Raw genomic sequence first — 24,794 nt, 5'->3', positions numbered from 1 at the left:
CTTTAAACATACTATATTGTTTTGATAAATGCAATGTGTTTTCACACAATCCTAGCAGCGTACTAAATGTTCACTGTAGTAGATTCCAGACGTTTGCTAAAGGACACTATATAGGTTAGACTAGTTAAAAACGTTTAGGGCTAATAAAATAAAATTATGTGCAAAAATTACAAAAAGATTCTCTATTTTACAGAAAAAAACTTACATTATGGCCAGACCGAAACCCCAAAGTATACTTGATCTTCATCAACTCGCTACCAAAGGTTATATTGACGAGGAAGACCTTGAAAAATCCTGTTAAAATCCGTACACACCACTCCATAAAGCAGTGTTAAACGGAGACGTGAAAGAATGTGCAGCACTGGCCTCGAATGTCGAGTTCCTTAGTTCCGGAGATTTACGTGGGGATTCCCCGCTCCATTTAGCCGTACGCTGGATAAATTCTAAAGGCGTGGAACTAATGAATGTGTTAACGTCATGGACAGACTCCGCTTCATTACGCTGTATTTTTGGAATCCCAAAACAACGTAGCGTTTCTTCTTGATCAACAAAGCACTGATGTGAATACAGCGGACATCAATGGGTACACACCGTTGCACTGTTGCTTTCCATTTAGCACCGAGTCCAACATCGACGATCCATATACTCTCAAAGAACAATCTACAACTGTGGATATTGTATATAAGTTAATTATAGCAGGAGCGGACATAAAAGCGCAGACTAAGTATGGAGATAGCATATTACACCTTATAGCAAAACGGGATGACAATCCGCCTCTCCTAAAACATATCTTTGATAACTACGTTACATCAAATCTTGATTTGCATCTGCAAAATTTGAAAGGCGAGAATTTCCTTCATGTGTACATGATCAATGAGGTCTTTGAAAATGTTATTGAAATCATTGACTTCATTGATATCAATTTTATCAAAAATACCGTCAAAGCTTTGCTGAACAGTACAGATGTACGCGGACGTGCACCATGGGCCTACATGATTGACACCTTCAACATAGACGAGAGTTCACTTGCCCGGCTTTATAGTCTGCATGCTGACTTTGGGATCTCCGATAATTTAGGGAACACAGCAGTACACAGATTAGCAGGTGTATCCACTATATATAACGACATTTTGGAATTTCTGTTGTTCGCAAATGTTGATGTAAATGCCAAAAATGTCTACAACGAGTCGGCAGCCTCTGTGTTTTTCCTTGAGCACGTGTTTGATAGTCTATTTAGATATGGTATCGAGTTAAATACTCAGGATCGCTGGGGTAGAACCCCGCTGATGTCTTTATTGAAACATAGACCAATACCTGAACTCATAAGGAAAATTATAACTAAAGGAAAAGTAGATGTCAATGCACGTGATGCTAATGGTACCACACCACTACATCTCGCAGCTTATCACAACTTTGAAGAACAAGTTGAACTTTTGTTAGAGTTTCAGGCTGATGCATTTGCTGTAGATAGTCTAGGAGACAAACCAATTGATACTGCTAGGAGACATTGCAGTTATCGATGTTTTAAACAATTAGCATATACTGAAAAAATGGAAGTGCTTTACACACGTATACAATCTTTTGAAGACCTTCTTCTTGATATGCCGACATCCATGTGTAGCTCTGAGATCAAAACAAAAGAAAATATAAAAAGTGTGCTGCACCTCCCTAGCATACGTAGTGACTTTTATGAATTCCTACTGAACAGATTTTACAAAAGCAGTCCTGAAAACACCAAAGAAATAATGGAAATATCTGAAGAGGTATTGAAAACAGTGCAAACCCTTTGTTCAGTTATTGAAACGTACGATAAAAGATTCAAGATGTCCGTTTTTCGAACAGGGTCGTCAGTAGAAGGCACCAAAGTTGGTCCTCCAGATGAATTTGATTTTGCATTATGCATTGAGGAGCTCAAGAAAATAACGGACATTATTCTGACTAAGGAATGCGCTGAAAAAAGGATTTGCTTGTCTAAAATTCTTACAAAAGCCTGTACCAGATGAATACCAAGAGTTTGCAGACAACGAAGAATACTTTCTTGCGTTTCCATTCCTGAAACTATTTGAAGGTTATTTGAAACGCGCTTTGAATGAAAGAAAAGTTTGGTCTTATGGCAACCTCTACTTCCATTATGAGGACAAGATGCATGTCATTCGTGGAAAGCCCGTTTTTAATTTCAGTGTTTACTGGATTGGTACAGTATACAAACAACTAAAGATCAGCATTGACTTAGTTCCCGTCGTATACAATCCTGGATGGTGGCCTGCAAATGTGAACTTTCCAGACTTTCTAGAAATAGATAAGAAGGTGAATGAAGCAGGTTGTTTCCTCATTCTACAAACACGAGTGAATGATTTTAGCAACGAGGTCCTATGGAAAGGGGACGACATTTTTCAAACCTGTAACACAGCTAGGGATGAGAAGACGAGGAGAATGCTCCGTGTATCGGCTGCACCTGCTGAGATTGCTTTGATGAGAACACTCCCTGATCCTTTTAGGTTTGCGTATATATTGACCAAGATAGTTAAAAGTAAGGTCTGTCCTCAAATTGAGATTGATGTGATTCCATCACCGCTCTATACAATCCAGGAAAAATTCAAACGCAAGAAAGCGTTGCCCATCAACCCTTCCCACGCCATCAAGAGCTATATGTTAAAGAATTGTGCCTTCTATCTATGGTTAGAAATGTAGAGTTCTATTCAGAAAGCGGAAACGACAGATTCATACGTAGATCTTGCTGGGCGTATCTATGAATACCTGCTAAATCTCTCAGATCAACGATATCTTAATCCGTTTTTTCTTCCATATTCGGATGTTTTCGAATTCGAGAAAGATGAAACATCATCAAGGTATACCAAGCTCCTATTACGATTAAAACGAGAATGGAGTATTAAAGTTTGTCTTGAAATACTCCAGAAAGACTTTCCTGCTGAATGTTTATCCACGAAGTTGTTTTAATGCGCTTATTTAGTCAAATGAAAAAATATATGCGGGGCGAGAGAAAAAATCTGCAGAAATGTGGTACAAATGATTTTTAACGATATAACTTGTTTATGTTTTAGTTACAGAAAAATCTGACTTAGTAGGCGGGAAATAACGCCAAATACGTAAAATTGAACAAATGAGATAGATCAAATGAATATGTTAACAGTATGCCAGTAAAATTAATAGATTGTACAAAGTATCGTTTGTGTCAACACTTAATTGTGTAGATAAAATATCCTCTCCTTTGAAAATCGGATTTTTGTTTGCCTGTATCTATGGCTCCATTATATTGAAACATAATAAAACGTAATGAGATCGATTGATAATGAACGGTAAAAATTGTATGGAGCTTTCATCGCCTACACAAGAGTTGGAGAACATTCATAACCAGTACATGTTTCAAATTCTAAATTGTTCATTTCTGTTCTATTTATTAATAAACAGTAACGTGCAGAACTTGTCAAATTTGAATAGGAATACCTTAGATAAATGCAAAGAGAGATAGGATCGTAAGCCATTTAATATTTGCTCTCCTTAAACCCGACTTTTGAATGAAATGTTTCTTTACATTCTTTACACTAAACAATAAATCATGCAGATTTTAACATTTCAATGCTTTATCTTTTATTTCTTTTCTGGTTGACCTGTAGATAATTAATTTCATTTGACCCAAAAGAAAAAAAGTATCTACCCCGACGGCTTTAAAAAAATGAAGCCAGTGTAACTTGACCAGCACTGGTGTTATGTAGTCATATTTCCTAGTACGCGTTTTAATCCTAGCGACTGTGTTTTGAATCATTTGAAGTCTTGACAAGGAACAACTGGTACATACACCGTGTTGTAAGGCATTGCAGTAGTTCAAACGAGAGGTCATAAGTGAGCATGCAAGGATTTAACTAGCGCTATCTGATATTAAGGGTCGAATGCGAACAATGTTCCACAGTTGGTGGTTACATGATTTTGCGATGTTTCGAACCTGAACATGAAAGGCCAATAAATCGTGAAGGTATTTTTGAGAACAGCAGTTTGTCAGATGGTATTGGATAAATCAACAATTCAACAAGAGTTCCTAGTTACAAAAAAGGAAACTACAAGCTGGATGACATAAACGTTAAGCGATAAGCGAACACAGAGCGCAAACGGAGCGCAAAGTGAACGCACGATGAACGATATGTGAACGCAAGGTGAACGCGAGATGAACGATTTATTGGGCCTCGGGGGTTATCGTTACATTGTATTTCGTTGGTAATGATAAATCAAAGTACTGAAGTACTGTCGGGAGTTGATTTTATTATTATCAATTTTAAAATCAACGATATGTTATGCACATTTTCATAATATGAATTCTCGAAATTTTCCGACAAGAGTTTCGAGAAAACCACATATGAATCATGTTGTTTAATATTAAAAGATAGAATTAATTCAAACTGTGTATCAGTAATCGAAATGTTTCTAAAAATTGTACACGTCTGGATCCAAGCAAAATTGAATTCGTTTCGTTCAACCAGACACCCGGCTGTCTCCGTTAATCTCCTACTACCAAGAGACTCTCTGCTTGTCGGAGATTTAGGGAGACAGCCGAGCGTCTGGTTGAACGAGACTAATTTGAACTCTAGCGTAGGAATGCATGCAACTACAAAAAACAATTGAATTGTTCGTACTTTATAAAATCTGACTATTTTGAAGGTATTTATAGATACTTTTCAATGGTACAGCATATAGTGCACCGAATTTATCTACATTGTATTAGTTTCAAGATCTACCTCTTGTCAGCGGTGATAATTTGTGCTTAGATCCAAACACTGTTTCACTTTCGGTTTGCCAGAGTAACTGCATAGGAGAGTTGATTCAAATCAACTCCCAAAAATAGCTAATAAACTACATGTACAGTGCTGCTATCGTGAAAGTTGACATTTAAAACAATCCTATCAAATATCCTGCAAATAATATCTATCCTATTCTATCTAATACCATACTATTTATGTTCAGGAATAACAGTTATATAAAAACAAATTTAAGACAATAATGATTTTATGATTTTATCAACGAATAATCGAGTTTAATGTAATAATAAAAATATCTAATAAGTACATATAACCGAAAATCTTTATAACGGAGTAACCTAAATACCTGTGCATCAGAAATATTTATTCGTAAGTTATTTCTATTATCATTTATTTAGTCAAGTGAAATTAAATGTCAAAGAAAAAACACTATTATCCATCAGATAAACGGCAGGCGTATAGATCTCCTCGACAGAGAGGCGCACGAATTCTACGTGAGCTATCTATCTTTACCACCGTTGAACATTTTTGCTAATTTTGTGCTGAATAATTAACGGAAAACAACCATAATTTGCTACAAAACACCAAAATATCACAAAAAGACTATCTTCATGACGTCATTTCTACATCATTACGTCACTGTGGTGATAACCTTTTACACCCTTAATTTCAATATGATTTTAACTTTTTCACCTTATTTATAAAGCTCTTTATTACAGTAACTTCATACTAAGGCCACTTTCGGATCGTCAAAAATAATGCCTGTTGGAGGGTGGAGGAGGGGTGACAGTTGAAATTGACTCCTCGATAATACCATTGTCAAGGAATGTCTTAGTTTGAAAGAAAACGTTACTGCTTTTATTTTTATTAATTATTCGCATCACATTTTTTTAAACGCATATTAAACGACTTCTTGATAGGAATGATTTAAAAACATACACCTTGTAATAATAAAAACAAGAGGCCCATGGGCCACATCGCTCACCTGAGGAACAATAGGTATGATAAAATCAGCTCAATGGAGTCATAATATATAAATAGTGCCTGTTTGGGAGGGTAACAGTTGAAATTGACACCCCGAGAAAACCATTGTCCACCGACGCGAAGCGGAGGTTGACAATGGTTTTCTCGGGGTGTCAATTTCAACTGTTATCCTCCCAAACAGGCACTATTTATTTTGTTATACTGAATGTCTTTTTTAAAATTTTAAAGAAAATTTTACTGCTTTTATATAGGAATAACGTGAATTCTACAGCGAACCGTACGCGCATAATTTTCGCGCATGTAACATTTTTTAATGTTACCCGTTGTCAAGTGCGTTGCTAACGCTGAGGGTAATAGTAAATATTATTAACTGCGTCTTAACCAATCAGATTTCAGTATTTAACATGAAAGTATAACAATACAAACTATCTGGACAATATACAATCATTCATGTAAATCCTGTATAAATAAAATCCATTTTCCCCTGGATATTCTTATGTTTATAATCATTAGTCCCTTTTCTAACAGGATGATTTTATGGTCATATCATGTGTTGAGTATTGCAGTTCTCAAAAAGATCCCTAACAATAGTTTATATATGGGATGTAAACGTACAGTAAACTCTCAACCTTCTCGTGAGGCCAAAGAATTGTCCTGGGGCCAAAGTCTTAACAATTATAAAGAATCATCTGGCTGATTAGTTTCTGAGAAGATTTTTAAAGATTTACCCTATAAATTCCTTTGTTAAACTTTGCCCCCCCCCCCCCATTGTGGCCCCACCCTACCCCTGGGGATCATTATTTTCACAACTTTGAATCTACACTACCTGAGGATGCTTTCACACAAGTTCCAGCTTTCCTGGCTTATTAGTTTCTGAGAAGAAGATTTTTACAGATGACTCTGTTTATTCCTATGTAAAACATCGACCTCCCATTGTGGCCCAAACCTACCCCCAGGGGTCATGCTTTTCACAAATTTGAATCTACACTAACTGAGGATGCTTCCACACATGTTTTAGCTTTCCTGGCTAATTAGTTTCTGAGAAGAAGATTTTTAAAGATTTACTGTATATAATCATATGTTTAACTTCAATCCCCCATTGTGGCCCCAACCTACCCCCAGGGGTCATGATTTTCACAACTTTGAATCTTCACTACCTGAGGATGCTTCCACACAAGTTCCAGCCTTGCCTTCGAATTAGTTACTGAGAAGAAGATTTTTAAAGATTTACTGTATATATTCCTATGTTAAACTTCGATCCCCCATTGTGGCCCAACCCTACCCCCGGGGGTCATGATTTTTACAACTTTGAATTTACACTACCTTGGGATGCATCCACACAAGTGTCAGCTTTCCTGGCTGATTAGTTTCTGAGAAGAAGATTTTTAAAGATTAACTGTGTATATTCCTATGTAAAACGTCGATCTCCCATTGTGGCCCAAACCTACCCCCGGGGGTCATGATTTTCACAAATTTGAATCTTCACTACATAAGGATGCATCCACACAAGTGTCAGCTTTCCTGGCCAATTAGTTTCTGAGAAGAAGATTTTTAAAGATTTACTTTTTATATTCATATGTTAAACTTCGACCCTCCATTGTGCCCCACCCTATCCCCAGGGGTCATGATTTTCACATCTTTGAATCTACACTACCTGAGGATGCTTCCACACAAGTTTCAGCTTTCCTGGCCAATTAGTTTCTGAGAAGAGGATTTCTAAAGATTTACTCTATTCATTTGTTAAACTTCGACCCCCATTGTGGCCCCATTCTCAGGTAAGCTAAAAAGGTTAAGTTTACAATTCAATAAGTTGGTTTCTGGAAGAACAGATTTTGAAAATTTTCGTAATAAATATTGACAATTTTTTTACTTTTTAAAGCGCTAAGCATAGCTCAGCCCTTTATTGTCGTTAGACTTCAACTTCCGGTGCATCGAATAACCGCCCCCTCTAAGCAAAAGTATACATCATTTAAACTGGTTAGGGAACCAGTTTCAGGGGTTTATGCACATAACTGCACGGGCTATTGTGAATCTAATTTACGGGTTATTGTGAAATTAATGTACGGGGCTTACATACATCATTGCAGGGACTGTCATGCAGTGATGAGGAAATATAGTGCGTATACAGAAGCTGAAATGCTATATACATATATCTGTTATATACATACAGAAGCTGGGTTAGCGCTTTTCAGTACTATCAGTACTTTGATTTAATCTTTAGCTTTTAAGATCTGTGTACAAACATAGAATTGTTAGCAAATCTCTGTATCTTGCTTATAATTCGAAGCAAACACTCAAAAATGGTTAGTAAATAGAAATTGTTAACAATTAAACACAAGAAACATGCACTACATGTATAACAAATAAAGAACACAATTTATTTTTTCGAAATGAATCATATATATATATGTATATACCTACATATTTCCGTAAGCGATATCAAACTCTATTTAAACTGAATAAACTAGAGAAAATGCCGAGCATCTCAACAAAAACCTATTGCATTAATCTACCATTACGCAAAAAATAATGCCGAATTACCGATAGAATGAATTGTATTTCAGTACTCCTACATCAGATTTTGCTTAATTTGCGCAGGTAAACAGTTAACGTAACTGTTTGATTTACCGAAGTCTCTGTTTGATTTGATACGTAAAAATCACGAAATCCAGACGACAGTTTCCAGGTTACAAAGCATAAAAAATGAAAACGAAACGAAAATCAGAACAAGCTAACATCAACGTCATGTGTGAAAACTGTCAACGCATTGAAATATTTAGCCTCAATTTACTTCACAAAATCGGCACCAATATATTTTTCATGTTTCAAAAATTTCCCTTCATACGCGAAGTGTTGCACAACAAGCAAATTCATCATAGTCAGATCGACCCTTTTTCGTATAATGTCATGGCTGCTTTAAACAAAGAACCTCGTTTTAGAAGTATGGAATACGAGTCTTGGTAAAATGGGTAAGCAAAACCGGGCCGTGGCAAAATAAAAGCCGGGGCAGATCGGCAATCGTCAATTCCAAATACGCATTATTTTGCGGCAATATTTACAGCAAATACAAATATACTGGTCCATCAAATATCCTGAAATTTTAATGAGATTGGCAGATTAATAACTGCTTATCTTTTGTTTTGCCCAGGCAAAGTCTTGTCTACCCATTTTACCGGATGCCGAATCCGAGGCTATTAAACTGATTGAAACATGCCTTTCCTTTATTATTATTTTCGTAATAACTCAGATTTGAAACAGAATTAGACCTTAATTTTTGCAATTTATATTTTCCTTCCCATAAGGATAATTTATGCTAAACTACGTTGAATTGGAATCAGTAGTTCTTGAGAAGAAGATTTTTAAAAATGCACCCCCCTTTTTCTACAGTTTCAAGGTTTTCTCCGCTTTGAATACAGATCGGACTTTTATTTCTGCAATTTATATTCGCCCTCCCATAAGGATGCTTTGTGCCAAATTTGGTTGAAATTGGATAAGCGGTATTAGAGAAGAAGTTCAAAATGTAAAAAGTTTACAGACGGACAGACGGACGGACGGACAGACGGACGACGGACAAAAAGTGATCAGAATAGCTCACTTGAGCTTTCAGCTCAGGTGAGCTAACAAACAACAAAAACAGACCTGCTCAATAATGTAAACTTAAATTCTACGGATTAAATTCTTATTAAAATTGATGTTTCATGTGTAGTGTAGGTTACCTTCAACCATTACGGACAGGTTCTTTTCTCATTTCGCTTTGACTCGCAAAGACCGATCTTTTTATTTTGGAGTTCCGAATGAAAATGACTGAAAACGAACTGAAAGATAAGTGAACGCTAAACGAACGGTGAATGTAAAGTGTACGCTTTGTGAACGCACAGTGAGCGCAAGGCGAGAGCTTTGTGAACGGTGAGCGCGAACGTGAGCGCTAGTGAACGCATGGTCAGCGCTCTGTGACTGCACAGTGAACGAAAAAAATGAGAAAGTAGAACTTTTCAGGGACTGTATTGTAATCAGTGCGTTTTTATGTTTTTTTATTTGTAATTTTGGGAGGGAAGGTTGTCGATGGAACTTGCTTAATCACAACTTCGGACAATCTTGTTTTTAAGAAATATATAGATGTAATAATGCTCCTTTTCTTGAACAATTGCAATAGCTTATTTAACACAATGTGAACATTGGCTATATATACATTTTTTTTTTTAAATCCGGTTTTAAAAATATATGTATTATGTTCCTTTTCTATTTACATGTACCTTGTCTAGTCAATATCGATTTGTGTAGTTTTGCTATCGGGGATAACAACGTCTATAGATTATTTACTAAAACCGTCAACTTTGTTTTCTGAATTTGAAGTGCAACGTCTTATCATAAATCGATGTCTGCAAATACGAATTTACCTGCGACAAAAAAAAAGTGTTGAAGAACACTTGATAACGGATATATAAGTTGATATCACGTAGGCAAAGGTATATTGCTTGGCAACCGCTCGTTTACATGTGTGTCCTAGTGGATTTGTTTTGGTAAGTAAAAAATTATCTTCTAATTCTAATTCGAATATTGAAATAAGAACAATAACATAAGCAAAAAACAGTTTTTAACACGTTGGTAATGAACGGGTGCCCTCATAGGAAAACCTGTTACTTTGATTTGTAAACAATCTGCTTTTCTCCAGGTTAATTTTAAACAGTACATTATACTGGACACAAAGTGCTTTGACATTGAGAATGAGTAAGCAGTAAATAGGACATTTACGGATTACAGTGAATAAACAAATGCTGGGTACGACGAAAACAGATATTCAAAATAAATGTATTATAAAATAAACGAAAGTAAGACGCTAGAAAAACAGAGCTACACCTATTTAAAGAGACAAGTTTACATAACTCCGCTTATCTGGCCACACGCTTTATTGATTTTTACATTACGTTTTAGGGGTTATAGAGCGGGTCATTCAAGTTTAAATTCATATACACTTGTCTGAAGTTTTACGATTACGAACACGTTAGACATTGCTCATATAAAATTGAATATTCTCTCGGTGAAACTTCTGAGACAAAAATATCATATTCAGTCAAAAATTTTAACATATTACACTAAGTAGATACAGATCAAGAAACACCTACAGTTTTATGATTAGTTTATATTTTTTTTAAAAATGCGAAGTTCATTATAAATTTTTCCTTTCATGAAGTTAAGAAAACGTCAATTATAAACTGATTCTATGTCTATATATGATATCTTAATTTTAAAACTTTTAATGTTCAGAAAAAAAAAAAAAGAACGGTTCAATTGCTTTCCTTGACATCTAATGTCCTTGGTTAAATCGCATATTTAGTCACTAAATCAGCGAAATATCTCATATTTAAAATCAATTTTATGTAAGAATCAAAGATTTTTATGAAATATCATCACGGTTACACGTCAATTTTCATACATATTTCATACATGGACACACCTAGGTTTAAAACTTAAAAAGACACTTAAACTTGGTTGCTAGGGGAAACCATTACCATGCTAATCGATGCTTAAGATGAAAAATAGCAAAACTTACCTTCATTGAAGCCATTCGTTTTTTATTTAGTTTTTTTTATTGAACAACATAATAGGTTGTAAAAAAAAAATTCAAAATTTGCATTTTCAATTCAAATTAAATAAGAAAACTCATTTTGAAGCTTAATGACAATTTTTCTGTAAAATATATTTTTCCTGGATAGCCAAAAATGTTGCCATTACTCAGTATTTGATTTCAAATCGCCATAAAAATGCCAATTTTTGTTTACATCTGAACCACCTGGTACCATGACAACGGGACCACACAGTAACAAGTGTATAGTGTTAGGCTTTTATTTTAAACATCAATTCTATCAAGCTGTAATATGTGAAGAAAATATATGACTGCGAGTTTATCGAATTTTGATTCCTACATAAAATTGATCTAAACACCCAAGTAATTAAAACGTACAAAACTATTCGATATATATAATTACGATATTAAAACAGCAATCTTTTTTGTTACAATGTCGGTACTCATAAAGTTTACACCACAACCCCTGTCTTATTCAGGTACGTAGCATCTAATTTCTTTAATTTTTACATAAAGTATTTGAGTTATCATGGAGTTGCCCCCTCCCCACTTTGTTAGGAGTATGTAAAAAAAAATAGTATTCAAATAAGGAAATTAGGAGTGATATTGAAGTTATAGATATACTACGCCCCCCCCCCCCCGCCCCGCTGTCAAGATTTTTTGGATTAGTCTGCCCCCCCCCCCCCCCCCCCCCCGCACACACACACTCTGTCTGCTTATTCTGTATCCTAAATTCAGTGTCATGCATTCTACATCCAGCATCCTTTCCAATCTATTCTATCCAAGCTACCCATTCTACATCCAGCATCCTATCCAATCTATTCTATCCAACCTACCCATTCTACATCCAGCATCCTATCCAATCTATGCTATCCAACCTACCCATTTTTTCATATCAAATTGGAAATAAGAAATGTCAATTTCAACAAGCAAACTTTGAAATTGTTTTAAACATTCGCAGGAAGGTTAAGGCAACTCTAAAATTAATGATCGTCGAATTTGGCCATTGTAAAAATTGTTTATTTATAAGAACACAATGCTGATTATAAATATCAAGTAAGTGTGTTCACAAAGCAATTATATTTCTACTTCGGAATCGAGTCACTTTTTGAAGCTGCCGTGTTATTTAACTCTTAACTACCTTAACAAAAAATTCAAAGTACTGAAGTAATAGTGAAAGCCGGGCTCTTTTGATGTGTCATTATGCAAACTGTAAATTTCTCTCTCTCGTTTTTAATGTCGAAAATGCGCCAGAGAGCTACTAAATTGTTTTGTTAGCGGCTATAAATAAAATATGTCTGTCTAGTAGACAAAAAATCAACAGTTGCATTGAAATTTGAAACAAGCGTTATAAAATCAACCCCTTCCCCTCATTACTTCTATGTGCAGCCTAACACAAATGGTTTGAAAAATAGATTATGGAAATTCATGCGCATTGTATATGTGCCCAATACGCAGTCTTGTTTAAAAAAAAACACGTAATTTATGAGAAAGGGAAAAAAACGCTTAATTTATTCGCAAACAAATGAAAAACCAATAGATTTGACAAAACATGGCTCTCTTTGTAATTATTTGGTATAGCGGAAGCTTTCACTTTGACGCTGTTCGGATTTTTGTTTACTTTTAAAGTTGTGCTATTTATAGTATCATTGGCGATTTGCCTGCCTACAGCCATGACTCTGCTTTCAGCACAGCCCGGCTAAAAAGTGTATCACAATCCATAAGTTTATTTGTATGCATGATACAATAATTTGATCTGCTTATATTTGATGTTTATAAGAATCCTATTGGTAATTTTTACTCAATCGATTGCCGATAGTTTCTTAATCTTAACTCAAACGCGCGTTCTTATAAGGAAAAGATGTGAACAGAATGTATTTGAGAAATATAACCTTAATCTAAAACATATTACTAAAAGTCGTGATAGAAATTATTTAATACATATATTAACTATATATTTATTGCAGTTTAAAAAAAACCTATGAATACACTCCAGAAGCGGTGAATCAGATGTGGATACTAAAAAACTCTAAAGAATTATTAGAAACTTTGAGGTCACAAGATCTTACCAAAATCAATAGCATCAAAACGTACGATTGTTCACGCTAACCACTCCCCATGGCAAATTAAAACAAAGGCTTTTTGACATCATCGACTGTTGATTCTTCAATAAAAATTGAACTCGTAAAAATGCTAACTTGTCATTGGAAATCTAAAGACATATTTTGTTAAAAACCATTCTGATTGCACACACAAGCACTCTAAGGTTAACATTAAAAAGATGCTTGAGTTTCTGATAGACAACATCTATGTAGTGTGTAGAAAATAAGTTTTCCAACAATCTGCTGGAATTCCAACGGGTACTAATTGTGCCCAATTGTTAGCAGACCTATTTGTGTATTGTTTTGATGCAGAATTTATTAAAAAACTTGTACGTGAAAAAAACCCCATAAATCACTGGCTGTGGTCTTCAACTGAACATTCAGGTATATCGACGACGTACTATCAATTAACAATTGTTATTTCCATACATACGTCGATTCAATATATCCATGTGGACTTGAAATAAAAGATACCACAGAGTGTCTGCGTCATTTGGATAGTTTACTGCAAATGGACATTGATGATAACCTAACAACAAAGCTGTATGATAAACGCGATAACTTCAATGTTTTCTATGTTCAATCTTATCAATTTTCTCAGTCTTAAAATGATTTCTTATGAATGTTAAAATATATTTGTTTTTCAGAAAAAAATAATGTAATGGAGAGGCCTACCCCGCAGAGTATACCATACTTTCTTCGACTTGCTACAAAGGGTTTTGTAGAGGAAAAGGAACTTGAACAACCATGTAGAAATCTGCAAACACCACTACATAAAGCTGTGTTAAACGGAGGCGTGAATGAATGTGCAGCACTGGCATCGCACGTTGAGTACTTGAATTCCGGGGATTTACTTGGGGATTCCCCGCTCCATTTAGCCGTACGCTGGATAAATTCTAAAGGCGTAGAACTAATGAATGTGTTAACGTCATGTGGTGCTGATGTGAATATAAAAAACAAATGGGGACAGACTCCGCTTCATTACGCTGTATTTTTGGAATCCCCAAACAACGTAGGGTTTCTTCTTGATCAACAAAGCATTGATGTGAATGCAGCAGACATCAATGGGTACACACCGTTGCACTGTTGTTTTAGATTAGGCGCTTATTCGAATATTGAGAATCGGTATTTTCTCAAAAAAAATTCTACGCTAGTGGAAATTGTTGATAAACTTGTTTTAGCAGGAGCAAATATAAAAGCGCAAACTAAGTACGGCGATAGCATATTACACCTTATAGCAAAACGAGATGACAACACACCTCTACTTGAACATATCTTTGTTAACTACGCTACATCGGATCTTGATTTGCATTTGCAAAATTTAAAAGGCGAAAATTTCCTTCATGTGTACATGATCCTTGAGATTTATGAAAAGGTAATTGATACAATTGAATTCATTGCTTCAAACTTTTCTGACATCACTGTCAAAATATTGCTGAACTGTCCAGATTTAGTTGGACGAGCCCCATGGGCCTACATGATAGACACCTCAAATATTAACAAGAAATCTCTTCGAAGACTTCATGATCTTCATGCTAATTTGACAACTTCCGATAATTTAGGGAATACGGCAGTACACAGATTAGCAGGTGTATCCACTATATATAACGACATTTTGGAATTTCTGTTGTTCGCAAATGTTGATGTAAATGCCAAAAATGTCTACGACGAGTCGGCTGCTTCTGTGTTTTTTCTCGAGCACGTGTTTGATAGTCTATTTAGATATGGCATCGATTTAAATACTCAGGATCGCTGGGGTAGAACCCCGCTGATGTCTTTATTGAAACATAGACCAATACCTGAACTTATAAGGAAAGTTATAACTAAAGGAAAAGTAGATGTGAATGCACGTGATGCTAATGGTACCACACCACTACATCTCGCAGCTTATCACAACTTTGAAGAACAAGTTGAACTTTTGTTAGAGTTTCAGGCTGATGCATTTGCTGTAGATAGTCTAGGAGACAAACCAATTGGTACTGCTAGGAGACACTGCAGTTATCGATGTTTTAAACAATTATCATCTACTGAGAAAAATGAAGTGCTTTACTCACGTACAAATTCTTTTGAGGACCTTCTCCTTCATTTGCCAAAATCCATTTGTAGTTCTAAGATCAAAACAAAAGAAAGTATAAAAAATTCGTTACACCTTGATTGCGAACGCATAGACTTTTGTGAATTTTTATTGAACGAATTTTACAAAAAAAGTCCCGAAAATGCAAAAGAAATAAAGCAAATATCTGAAGAGGTAATGAAAACAGTGCAAACCCTTTGCTCAGTTGTTGAATATAAAAGATTCAAGATGTCAGTTTTTCGAACAGGTTCGTCTGAAGAACAAACTAAAGTTGGTCCTCCAGATGAATTTGATTTTGCATTATGCATTGAAGAACTCAAGAAAATAACGGACATTACTCTGACTAAGGAATGCGCTGAAAAAGGATTTGCTTGTCTAAAATTCTTACAAAAGCCTGTGCCAGATGGATACCAAGAGTTTGCAGACAACGAAGAATACTTTCTCGCATTTCCATTCTTGAAACTATTTGACGGTTATTTGAAACTCGCTTTGAATGAAAGAAAAGTTTGGTCAAATGGCAACCTCTATTTCAATTATGAGGACAAGATGCATGTCATCTACGGCAAACCAGTTTTCAATTTCAGTGTTTACTGGATAGGTTCAGTATACAAACAACTAAAGATCAGCATTGACTTGGTTCCTGTCGTATACAATCCTGGATGGTGGCCTGCAAATGTGAACTTTCCAGACTCTCTAGAAATGGATACTAATGTCAAGGAAGCAGGTTGTTTCCTCATTCTACAAACACGAGTGAATGATTTTAGCAACAAGGTCCGGTTAAAAGGGGACGACATTTTTGAAACATGTAACACTGCACGTGATAAGAATACCGCGCAAGATGAGAAGATGAGGAGAATACTCCGTGTATCGGCTGCACCTGCTGAGATTGTTTTGATGAAAACACTTCCTGATTCTTTTAGGTTTGCGTATATATTGACTAAAATCGTTAAAAGTAAAGTGGTAAGTCCTCAAATCGAGATTGACGAAATCCCGTCACCGCTTTTTATGGTACAGGATAAATTCAAGCAAGAGAAAACATGGCCAATCAATCCATCTCACGCTATCAAAAGTTATATGCTTAAGAATTGTACCTTTTTTCTCTGGCTAGAAATGTACAAAACTATTGAAGAGGAAGAAATTAAGGAATCCTACTTAACCCTTGCAGAGCGTATGTTTGAGAATCTGCTCAGTTTCTCCGATCAACGGTATCTTAATCCGTTTTTTCTTCCATATTCAGATGTTTTCGAATTCGAGAAAGATGAAAAATCCACTGATTATAACGAGCTTCTTTTGCGACTAAAAAGAGAGTGGAGCATCAAACTTGGTCTCGGAATACTCCAGTGTAGTTTTCCCGCAAAATGCCTTTCTGCTGAAAGTCTATCTTGAATTTTTTGTTTTGCGTATTCCTAATCAACGACAACGGATGTACAGTACATTCAACTTATATTTCGCATCTAACAGCGCGGTTAGTTAATTATTTTCGCATTTCACCATCGCAGTTAATTAATCGCGGTCCATGTTGCAGCCATGTTTGAAACGCGGCGATGTGACTAACCGTTAAACAGGGTGATCGGAGATTTAACTTTACCTGTACGCTATTAGAAAATAAGACGGCCACCTAATTATAATATGAAGAGTCATTGCATACTAGCCAAATTTGATGTTTTTCTTCTGTGTGGCTGAAGCAAAAACCGCGAAAATAAAGCAAATCACTTAAAATACAAATGCGCGTTTGGCTGTAATAAACCAAACACAAGGGATGCCGTACTAAAGATGGAGAGGGATATGAAAAGTCACACCACAGTGATTAAGGGCATGGAGCGGCGATTAGACCATTTAAAGAGAGAAAAGACACAGAATGAATACAAATTTACAGTACCGTTTTATGAAGATGAACCTTATATTAACAGGTCTAAGTGAATTTTTCAAATTTGTTGAGAGTAGTAGGAAAGAACGTTATTGTAATTTTGGAGTAGAACATGTTTTTGGACACTTTAAAAGTGCAGGTATCAGCGAAGATAATGAATGTACCGAACTTTTTAGTAGAGTGATAGGAATGCTGTATTTGATAAACTGTATGTTCCTATTTCTGTAAAAGAGGTTGTAGATGTTATTAATCTCACTATTCCTATCATTCGATATCTCTGCCTCATCTTCCTGTGCCTTCTAAAAATAAAATGACTAAGTTACTAGTCCTGACATACAAATACGCGAACATTAATCCCCGCCCACAGAAATAAATTTAGTTATACCTTGTGACGCTTCATAGAAGGGACGTCATCCTTCTTTTGCTGTTTTCCTGTCATTCGTGCTCCTGCTTACTATTCCTCTCAGCCGAGATCTCTGCCTCATCTTCTTGTGCCTTCTGAAAATGAAATGACCAAATTAGCCTTGCATACAGGTCATGATAGTCTAACATTAAGTAAGTCTACTGTAATCTAAGTAGGTTTAATAGACGGCCAGGTATGCACCGAATCATCTACTGTAAAGGCTGCGAGCAATCCTTCAATGAAAAAGATAGACTAGTTTATAATGCACTACACTCAATTACAGACACTAAGTCAAATGTACTAAAAATTTAGAATACAATTCAAAATGAAATTCGAACTTAACCTGGACGATGATGGTGCAATTGCGTGTGCAAAATTTCAAAAGGCTGCGAGTAATCCTTCAAAATCAAGATTGGCTAGTTTGAAAGTGAACGGACAAACGGACGGATGGACAGACAGGGTAAGATAATATGCCCCCGATATCTTACGGTATCTCGGGGGGCATAAAAATAGTTTACTGATCAAATACACAAAGCTCCAAGAGGAACTCTGTTTTCCACAATATTTTGCAACCTTTTGTGTACACCTGATAGTGGTTTAGCCTTAGTCTAAGTAGGCCCCATAGATAGCCAGGTATGAACAAAATCATCTAATACGTACCTTTTGACACTTGGAAGGGACTTCCGCATTGAACAGGCGTTCCGTTGATGTTGCACATTTGTGGGACTGGCACCACAGTGCCCTGTGGTTTGAAGGTGCCGATGACTGTGGTTTCAGATTTCGGAGGTTTTTAACAGACACCTCCTGGATTGTCTGTCCATATTTAATTTGGACTACAAGCACGTCCCCTTTACGTTCTACACACTGAACAGATAACGAAACTCAGTATCGCTTAGGTAATATTACCAAATAATTTGGGCCATAGGTTCATCTGGATCCGCAATATAGGCCATGAAGTCGATTGAGTATTTACCATGAGAATGATCAATATCATTCTCATAGCATAAACTCATTACTCAATCAATGTCATAGCATATACTTAATCAATGTAAGGACATGTACTTAATTATTTTCATAGCATATACTTATTACTCAATCATTCTCATGGCAAATATTCAATCATTCTCATGGCAAATATTCAATCAATCTCATTATTCACTCATTCTAATGGCAAATATTCATTCAATCTCATTACTTAATCATTCTCATGGCAAATATTCAATCATTCTCATGGCATATTTAATGAATCACAATACTCAATCATTTTTATGGCATATACTCAATCATTCTCATGGTAAATATTCAATCAATCTCATTACTCAATCATTCGCATGGCATATACTCAATCACTGATAACTAATTTATGGGGACAACTGCACTTTACCGGTACGTACAAAATATATGGAAATAGCACTTGCTCTTCCTATATAGTAGAGTCACGCGTTAGCGTGACACGATTTCGTTATAACGGCTTTAAAATGCAAAACTAACCTGTTTTTTGAACTCCTCGTTGGTTTTTTAATTAATAAACTTCGTTTTATTAACAAAGTATATTAACGAGAATTAGCAGGATAACGTAAATAAATACTGATACTGTCAATTTCTAGACTGCATTCCAAAGACATGGCGTTGCTAGTCACGTGACACTGTCTTTATATCTGATTGGATAACAGGTAAGTGACGTCTGCATAAGTTGTAAACACAGCGGATTTTGACAGAGGCATGCCATTCGTTTACGACGATATCTATGAAATTTGTAAAAATAGTCGATTTCTGATTGATTGGCTTCAAACAAAAGGTTTGTTGGGGAATGTTAACGGTTTATGTGACCATTGTTCGGAGTGATCGCTACATTTAGTAGAAGATGAATCGTACAGTAAAGACGGTGTAGTGTGGCGTTGCACGAATAGAAAATGCAACAAAAAAGTGTCCGTTAGAGAAAGATCCTAGTTTTCAGGGAGCCACCTACTTTTGAAACAAATTGTAAAACTCACTTATTATTGGGTCTACGATCTTCCCAACGACTTTATATCCAGGGAACAGCGCATAGGAAGTGATCACACTGTTGTTGACTGGAAGAATTTTTCAAGGGAAGTGTGTTTATCAATTTTGAAATTAGATAACGAAAAAATCGGGGGACCCGGTCGAACAGTTGAGATCGATGAGAGTAAACTTGGGAAACGTAAATGCCACCGAGGTAAGAGAGTTGCAGTGTGTGGGATTTTGGAGGAATAGAGAGGGAAACTAAAAAGTGTTTCTTTGAAGTTGTGGAAGACAGGAGCGCCAACACGTTAATTCCTATTATAAAGAAATACATACTACCAGGTACAACCATTCTATCGGACTGTTGGAAGGCATATTCGTCTATTGAAAGTGAGGGATACCAACACCTTACAGTAAACCATTCCATCGAATTCAAAAACAAAGAAACTGGCGCATGTACAAATACTATAGAATCAACTTGGAATGCAGTCAAGAAATCCCTACCCAAAACTGGAACTGTGAAATCTCTATATGACTCATACTTAATAGAATACTGTATAAGAAAAAATACCTACAAAATACCGACGATAAATTTACAACCTTTTTGGACCCTGTTAAACGCGTTTCCCCTGTAAAAAAAGAACCCCTCTAACGGAAGTACAACTTAATCAACCCACCTCATTGTCTCAAGAAACGTTAAATGGAAGCCTTGACTTATTTGATTGAAGGTAAGTTAAACATCTTTATAAAATAGATGTAGTTACGGTCAATTTTATTTTATGGGGGGCGGCAAACCCCCGCTTTAATAAAGCTCAAACGCCGCTTGGCTTTCTAAATTATTTGTTATTTCCGTTATTATGGGGGCTGCTGCCCCCATACCCCCGCTTAAATTCTCATAAAATGTCTATTATGGCTTAAACATTCGCCGGCTTTCACATTCTCGCCTCACCAACAATCAAAATGGCGGCGCCCATAGTTGTTGATTCGTTGCTTAGTTAGAAGGCCGCCCCATCTCACGCGCGGATCTAAAATCAAAATGGCGGCCGTACCGGTAAAGTGCATTCTACCCAATTTATGCACCCTGGGTGTAATTTACCCGATTCTGTCTCATTGCATATACTTCAGTTTCATTAAGATTACTTTGCCATTACTAACAACAGCTGGCCAAAAGGTAGGTTGTGAAATTGTCTTGATCAAAACGTCTTCGTTTTGAATTCCGCCATGATTGTCATATGTTTTTCACGCCGTATGACACTTACTTGTTTCTATGGATACCGGAAGTAACACCATCGGAAGTATCCATAATAAGGGGTAAAAAGATGGGAGAACCGCGATTCTGGATAGCCGTAGCCTCGTTTTGAGTTAGATGATCTGTTTTGTAGGTCTGATTTAACAGCGTACTTTTGATCAATAGCCATATGTTCTCCATTATATTGATGTCTTGACATTGGAAATTTAGCGCGAAATCCCTGTGAAATTAAATATTTGAGTAATATACACCAAGCGCTTATTTCAGGGACTGGGAATGTTTATTTCTTCCAACTAATGAATTTTCAAAATCTCTTTTCTGTGGTAAATTATACCGCGCTTATCTTTTTGCGTCCACTTTTTTCAGGAACGAGGGTCACGTTTTACACTCCCCCCTCCCCATTTTTTGTGTCAAAAATGGCCTACGTGTTCACGAAAATACTTCAATCCATGTTGAAAACTTCAATCCCTGTTGAAATAGTAAATTATCTTAGGTTGCCGTTCATGAACTTAATCGTTAGTGTGATTTGACATGTCCTTGTGATGTTCTTCTACAATACACGGCTTTATATACTTTATATACATCAAAGTAAACATAAAATATAAAGAAATATTACTGATTACATTGAATACGACCGACACAACGGGACACAGGATGAATGACCATCTTTAAGTTCTCCTTAAAGATAGCTTAAAGATGCTTAAAGGTAGCTTAAAGACGATCTTTAAGCCACCTTTAAGCTACCTTTAAGCTATATGTGTTGCTTAAAAATGGCTTAAAGAAAGCGTAAAGATGGCTTAAAGGCAGCTTAAAGACTATCTTTAAGCCACCTTTAAGGACAACTTATAGGTCCTTAATGTCCAAACTTCTTTAAGCCACCTTTAAGCCATTAAAAATTTTTTTTTCAATATTGTGCTTAATTTCCAACAAAATGTATTAACTTTATGAAAGAAAAGGTATTAAAACGGTTTTTGTTCTAGAAAGAAAAATGAAAAAAAAAACACCAAAAAAAAACCCCGGCCACGGCGAGAATTGAACCCGGGACCCTTAGTTTACTAGCATCACCACACTTCCTCTGCGCCACGGCAACTTACATATATAGGAGCGTTTTTATATCGTATATATCAGTGGATATTGAATCACTGTATTTAATGTGTTTACTTGAAAAGATTTGGACAAACCATTCAGTTTGTAACAATCAATTATATCTAATTTATAAATTACATGCATGCGTGTATTTAGAATGAAATACGGAACTTGGTCTTCAGTGAACAGAAATATATTATACCTAAATGGAAACCGTTAGGTTCACTATAGTAGGCTTTCTTAGTTAATAAATTTAAACTGAGTAGATATACGTTCATCTAATTTATAGCTATAAAAATGTAAGAAAGAAAATGAAATCATTTCTTTTATGAAATGCATTGATACTATTAGGGTATTTGTTCAATTTCCCGCAATTTCCCGGTTTTCATGATCGCGGCGCCGTTCCAATATGTTTAAATATTTACATGTAATTGTATGTACATGATTTTTAAACTATCAATTCTATTACAAACAAAATTACCAATTACCGGTGACGTATTTACTGCATGTGGCAATTGCAAATGACTTGTATATACAACTGTATGATGTGCCAGGCCGGGTATATTTGACATATTTACCCTTATACATATATTTAAATAATCAACCCCTATTTATGACCACCGGTACATTAATTAATTAGCCTCAAGATTTTACTCTTACATACATGTATCGTTAATTTGTAGACGTAACATCTTTGAAACCCAGAGCTAGGATATAATACTTTGAAAATGAATAACAAATGTAAATTAACTTTTATTCACTAGACTTATCGTATACTCGTACATACTAAGATTCAACGCCTTTAGAAACCCTGACGTGCACCTGGGCACACGACACACCTGTTGTGTATATCTTGTATATTCTGTGTTAGTTCCAGGGGTTTTCTTAAGTTGGACAAACAATAGACTTTAATTAGATATACACAAACATGCACCTGGGCACACGACACAACTGTTGTGTATATCTTGTATATTCTGTGTTAGTTCCAGGGGTTTTCTTAAGTTGGACAAACAATAGACTCTAATTAGATATACACAAACGAACAAAACTATGTCTAGACAAACAAAGCAGTAATATCCTGCCCGATATAACAAAGGCAGTTGAGAGTCTTTTCATCGTTAACATGTATCTAGCAGATCTAGAATTAGAAATAATGAAAATTGAAAAAAAAAATACAAACCTTAAACCGATTATCAAATTAAATCATGCATTTTTGGTTCATTATCTTTATTTTGTTTAATAACCGGAGGAACAGAGAGAGAGAGAGAGAGAGAGAGAGAGAGAGAGAGAGAGAGAGAGATTTTTTCACCGATTAATTTATAATAGGAAACAAACATACTTTAATTAGTTTTATGCACATATTAAGATACAGAGACTGCGCTCATCCCTACAATAATTTTGAACCCCCCAAAAAATTATAAAGAATTTTATAACGGCAATCTGTGTCCATCGGAGCGGTGCTGATGATAGCGATCTGTGTTTAATGGAGCGACGATTAAAACCGCCTGGAACACCCCCCCCCCCCTTCCTTGGAAATTATATTATCACTCGGATGACCCCCTCCCTTCTCTATAAAAGAGCTTTTGCATTTAATATATGTTTTTATTGTTCAGCTTGATCAATATTGACTTAAAGGCCACTTAAAGACAGTGTAAAGGCAGTGTAAAGAGAGCGTAAATGCCACTTAAAGATGCTTAAAGATGGCTTAAAGGTGGCTTAAAGAAGTTTGGACATTAAGGACCTATAAGCACTTGCTTAAAGGTGACTTAAAGGCAGCTTAAAGGTTGAATAGCCTTTAAGCTCCTTTAAGCCACCTTTAAGGACTTGCTTAAAGATGGTTTTTCGCCCTGTGGGAACCTTGACAATTACAGAGGTGGTTTCAAATCAAAATTCGACACATGAGCCATAAAAAAATACGCATAACGTCGAAATTCTGACACGACGTCAACCAAATCGTTTGCAGGTAATGTGCATGTCCCTGTTAGGATTCTTTGCTTTTATTTCTGCTTTTTAGCTCACCTGACCGGAAGGGTCATGTAAGCTATTGTCATCACTTGGCGTCCAACCGTCAGAAAACTTTTTCAAACGCTAACTCCTCTGACACCATAAGTCCGATTGCAACTAAACTTGATATAATTGTTCATTAGGTGCACAGAACAGATATAGGAATTTTTGATTCGTTGAAAAACATGGCCACCATGGCTCAAAATATAATGGTAAATTGCAGTTTTTTGCAAATAACTAAAAAAAGCTACAGATTTCAAAATTCTGGCAGTGTAAAAGTGATCAGCACGTCAAAATCTACCGGCCCTGAAATTCTGAAGAAGATCCAACAACCCATGTAGGAGTTCTTGCCATTTTTCTCGATTTTTTAAAATGAATTTTGCACTTATTAAGCTTAATATTTTAAAACTAAATAAGACAATTTCAATTGCATGTTGTTAAGCACACCAAGCTCTACAAAATTTGTAATAGGGTCAACTTTACAACAGGATTTTCTCTTTCCAGTGATATGAATATTTTGTATGTCCGATTTACAATAAAAGAGTTTACCCTTGGACCATTGTACCATGTTTCAACCAAGAATACGTAGGAAGACAATATCAAATTAATGTGTAAACCTTGTTATTTTGAACTTATTGGGAGACATGTCTCATTAGTTTAACCCCCTTCCCCACAATAACGCACTTTAA

General features: G+C 35.8%; 1 protein-coding gene and 1 pseudogene across 1 annotated transcript; both read left to right on the top strand.

Annotated features, from left to right (window-relative positions):
- Positions 1-208: 208 nt before the first annotated feature.
- Positions 209-3,554, top strand: LOC128169258 (uncharacterized; annotated as a pseudogene).
- A 6,633-nt stretch (positions 3,555-10,187) lies between these two features.
- LOC128169253 (uncharacterized) lies at positions 10,188-20,636 on the top strand. The gene is made up of 2 exons (XM_052835415.1): positions 10,188-10,273; positions 14,087-20,636. The coding sequence occupies exon 2, from the start codon at positions 14,101-14,103 to the stop codon at positions 16,897-16,899; it is 2,799 nt and encodes a 932-aa protein (XP_052691375.1). The 5' UTR covers positions 10,188-10,273; positions 14,087-14,100; the 3' UTR covers positions 16,900-20,636.
- The last annotated feature ends 4,158 nt before the right edge of the window (positions 20,637-24,794 follow it).

Source organism: Crassostrea angulata, unplaced genomic scaffold, assembly GCF_025612915.1.
Source record: "Crassostrea angulata isolate pt1a10 unplaced genomic scaffold, ASM2561291v2 HiC_scaffold_112, whole genome shotgun sequence".
NCBI classification, from domain to species: domain Eukaryota; kingdom Metazoa; phylum Mollusca; class Bivalvia; order Ostreida; family Ostreidae; genus Magallana; species Magallana angulata.
Note: the sequence above shows the minus strand (reverse complement) of the source record. Positions and strands in the feature narration are given on the sequence as shown.

Excerpts from the sequence above, each read along its gene's own strand:
- LOC128169253 (XM_052835415.1), top strand. The coding sequence starts at position 14,101 with ATGGAGAGGCCTACCCCGCAGAGTATACCATACTTTCTTCGACTTGCT.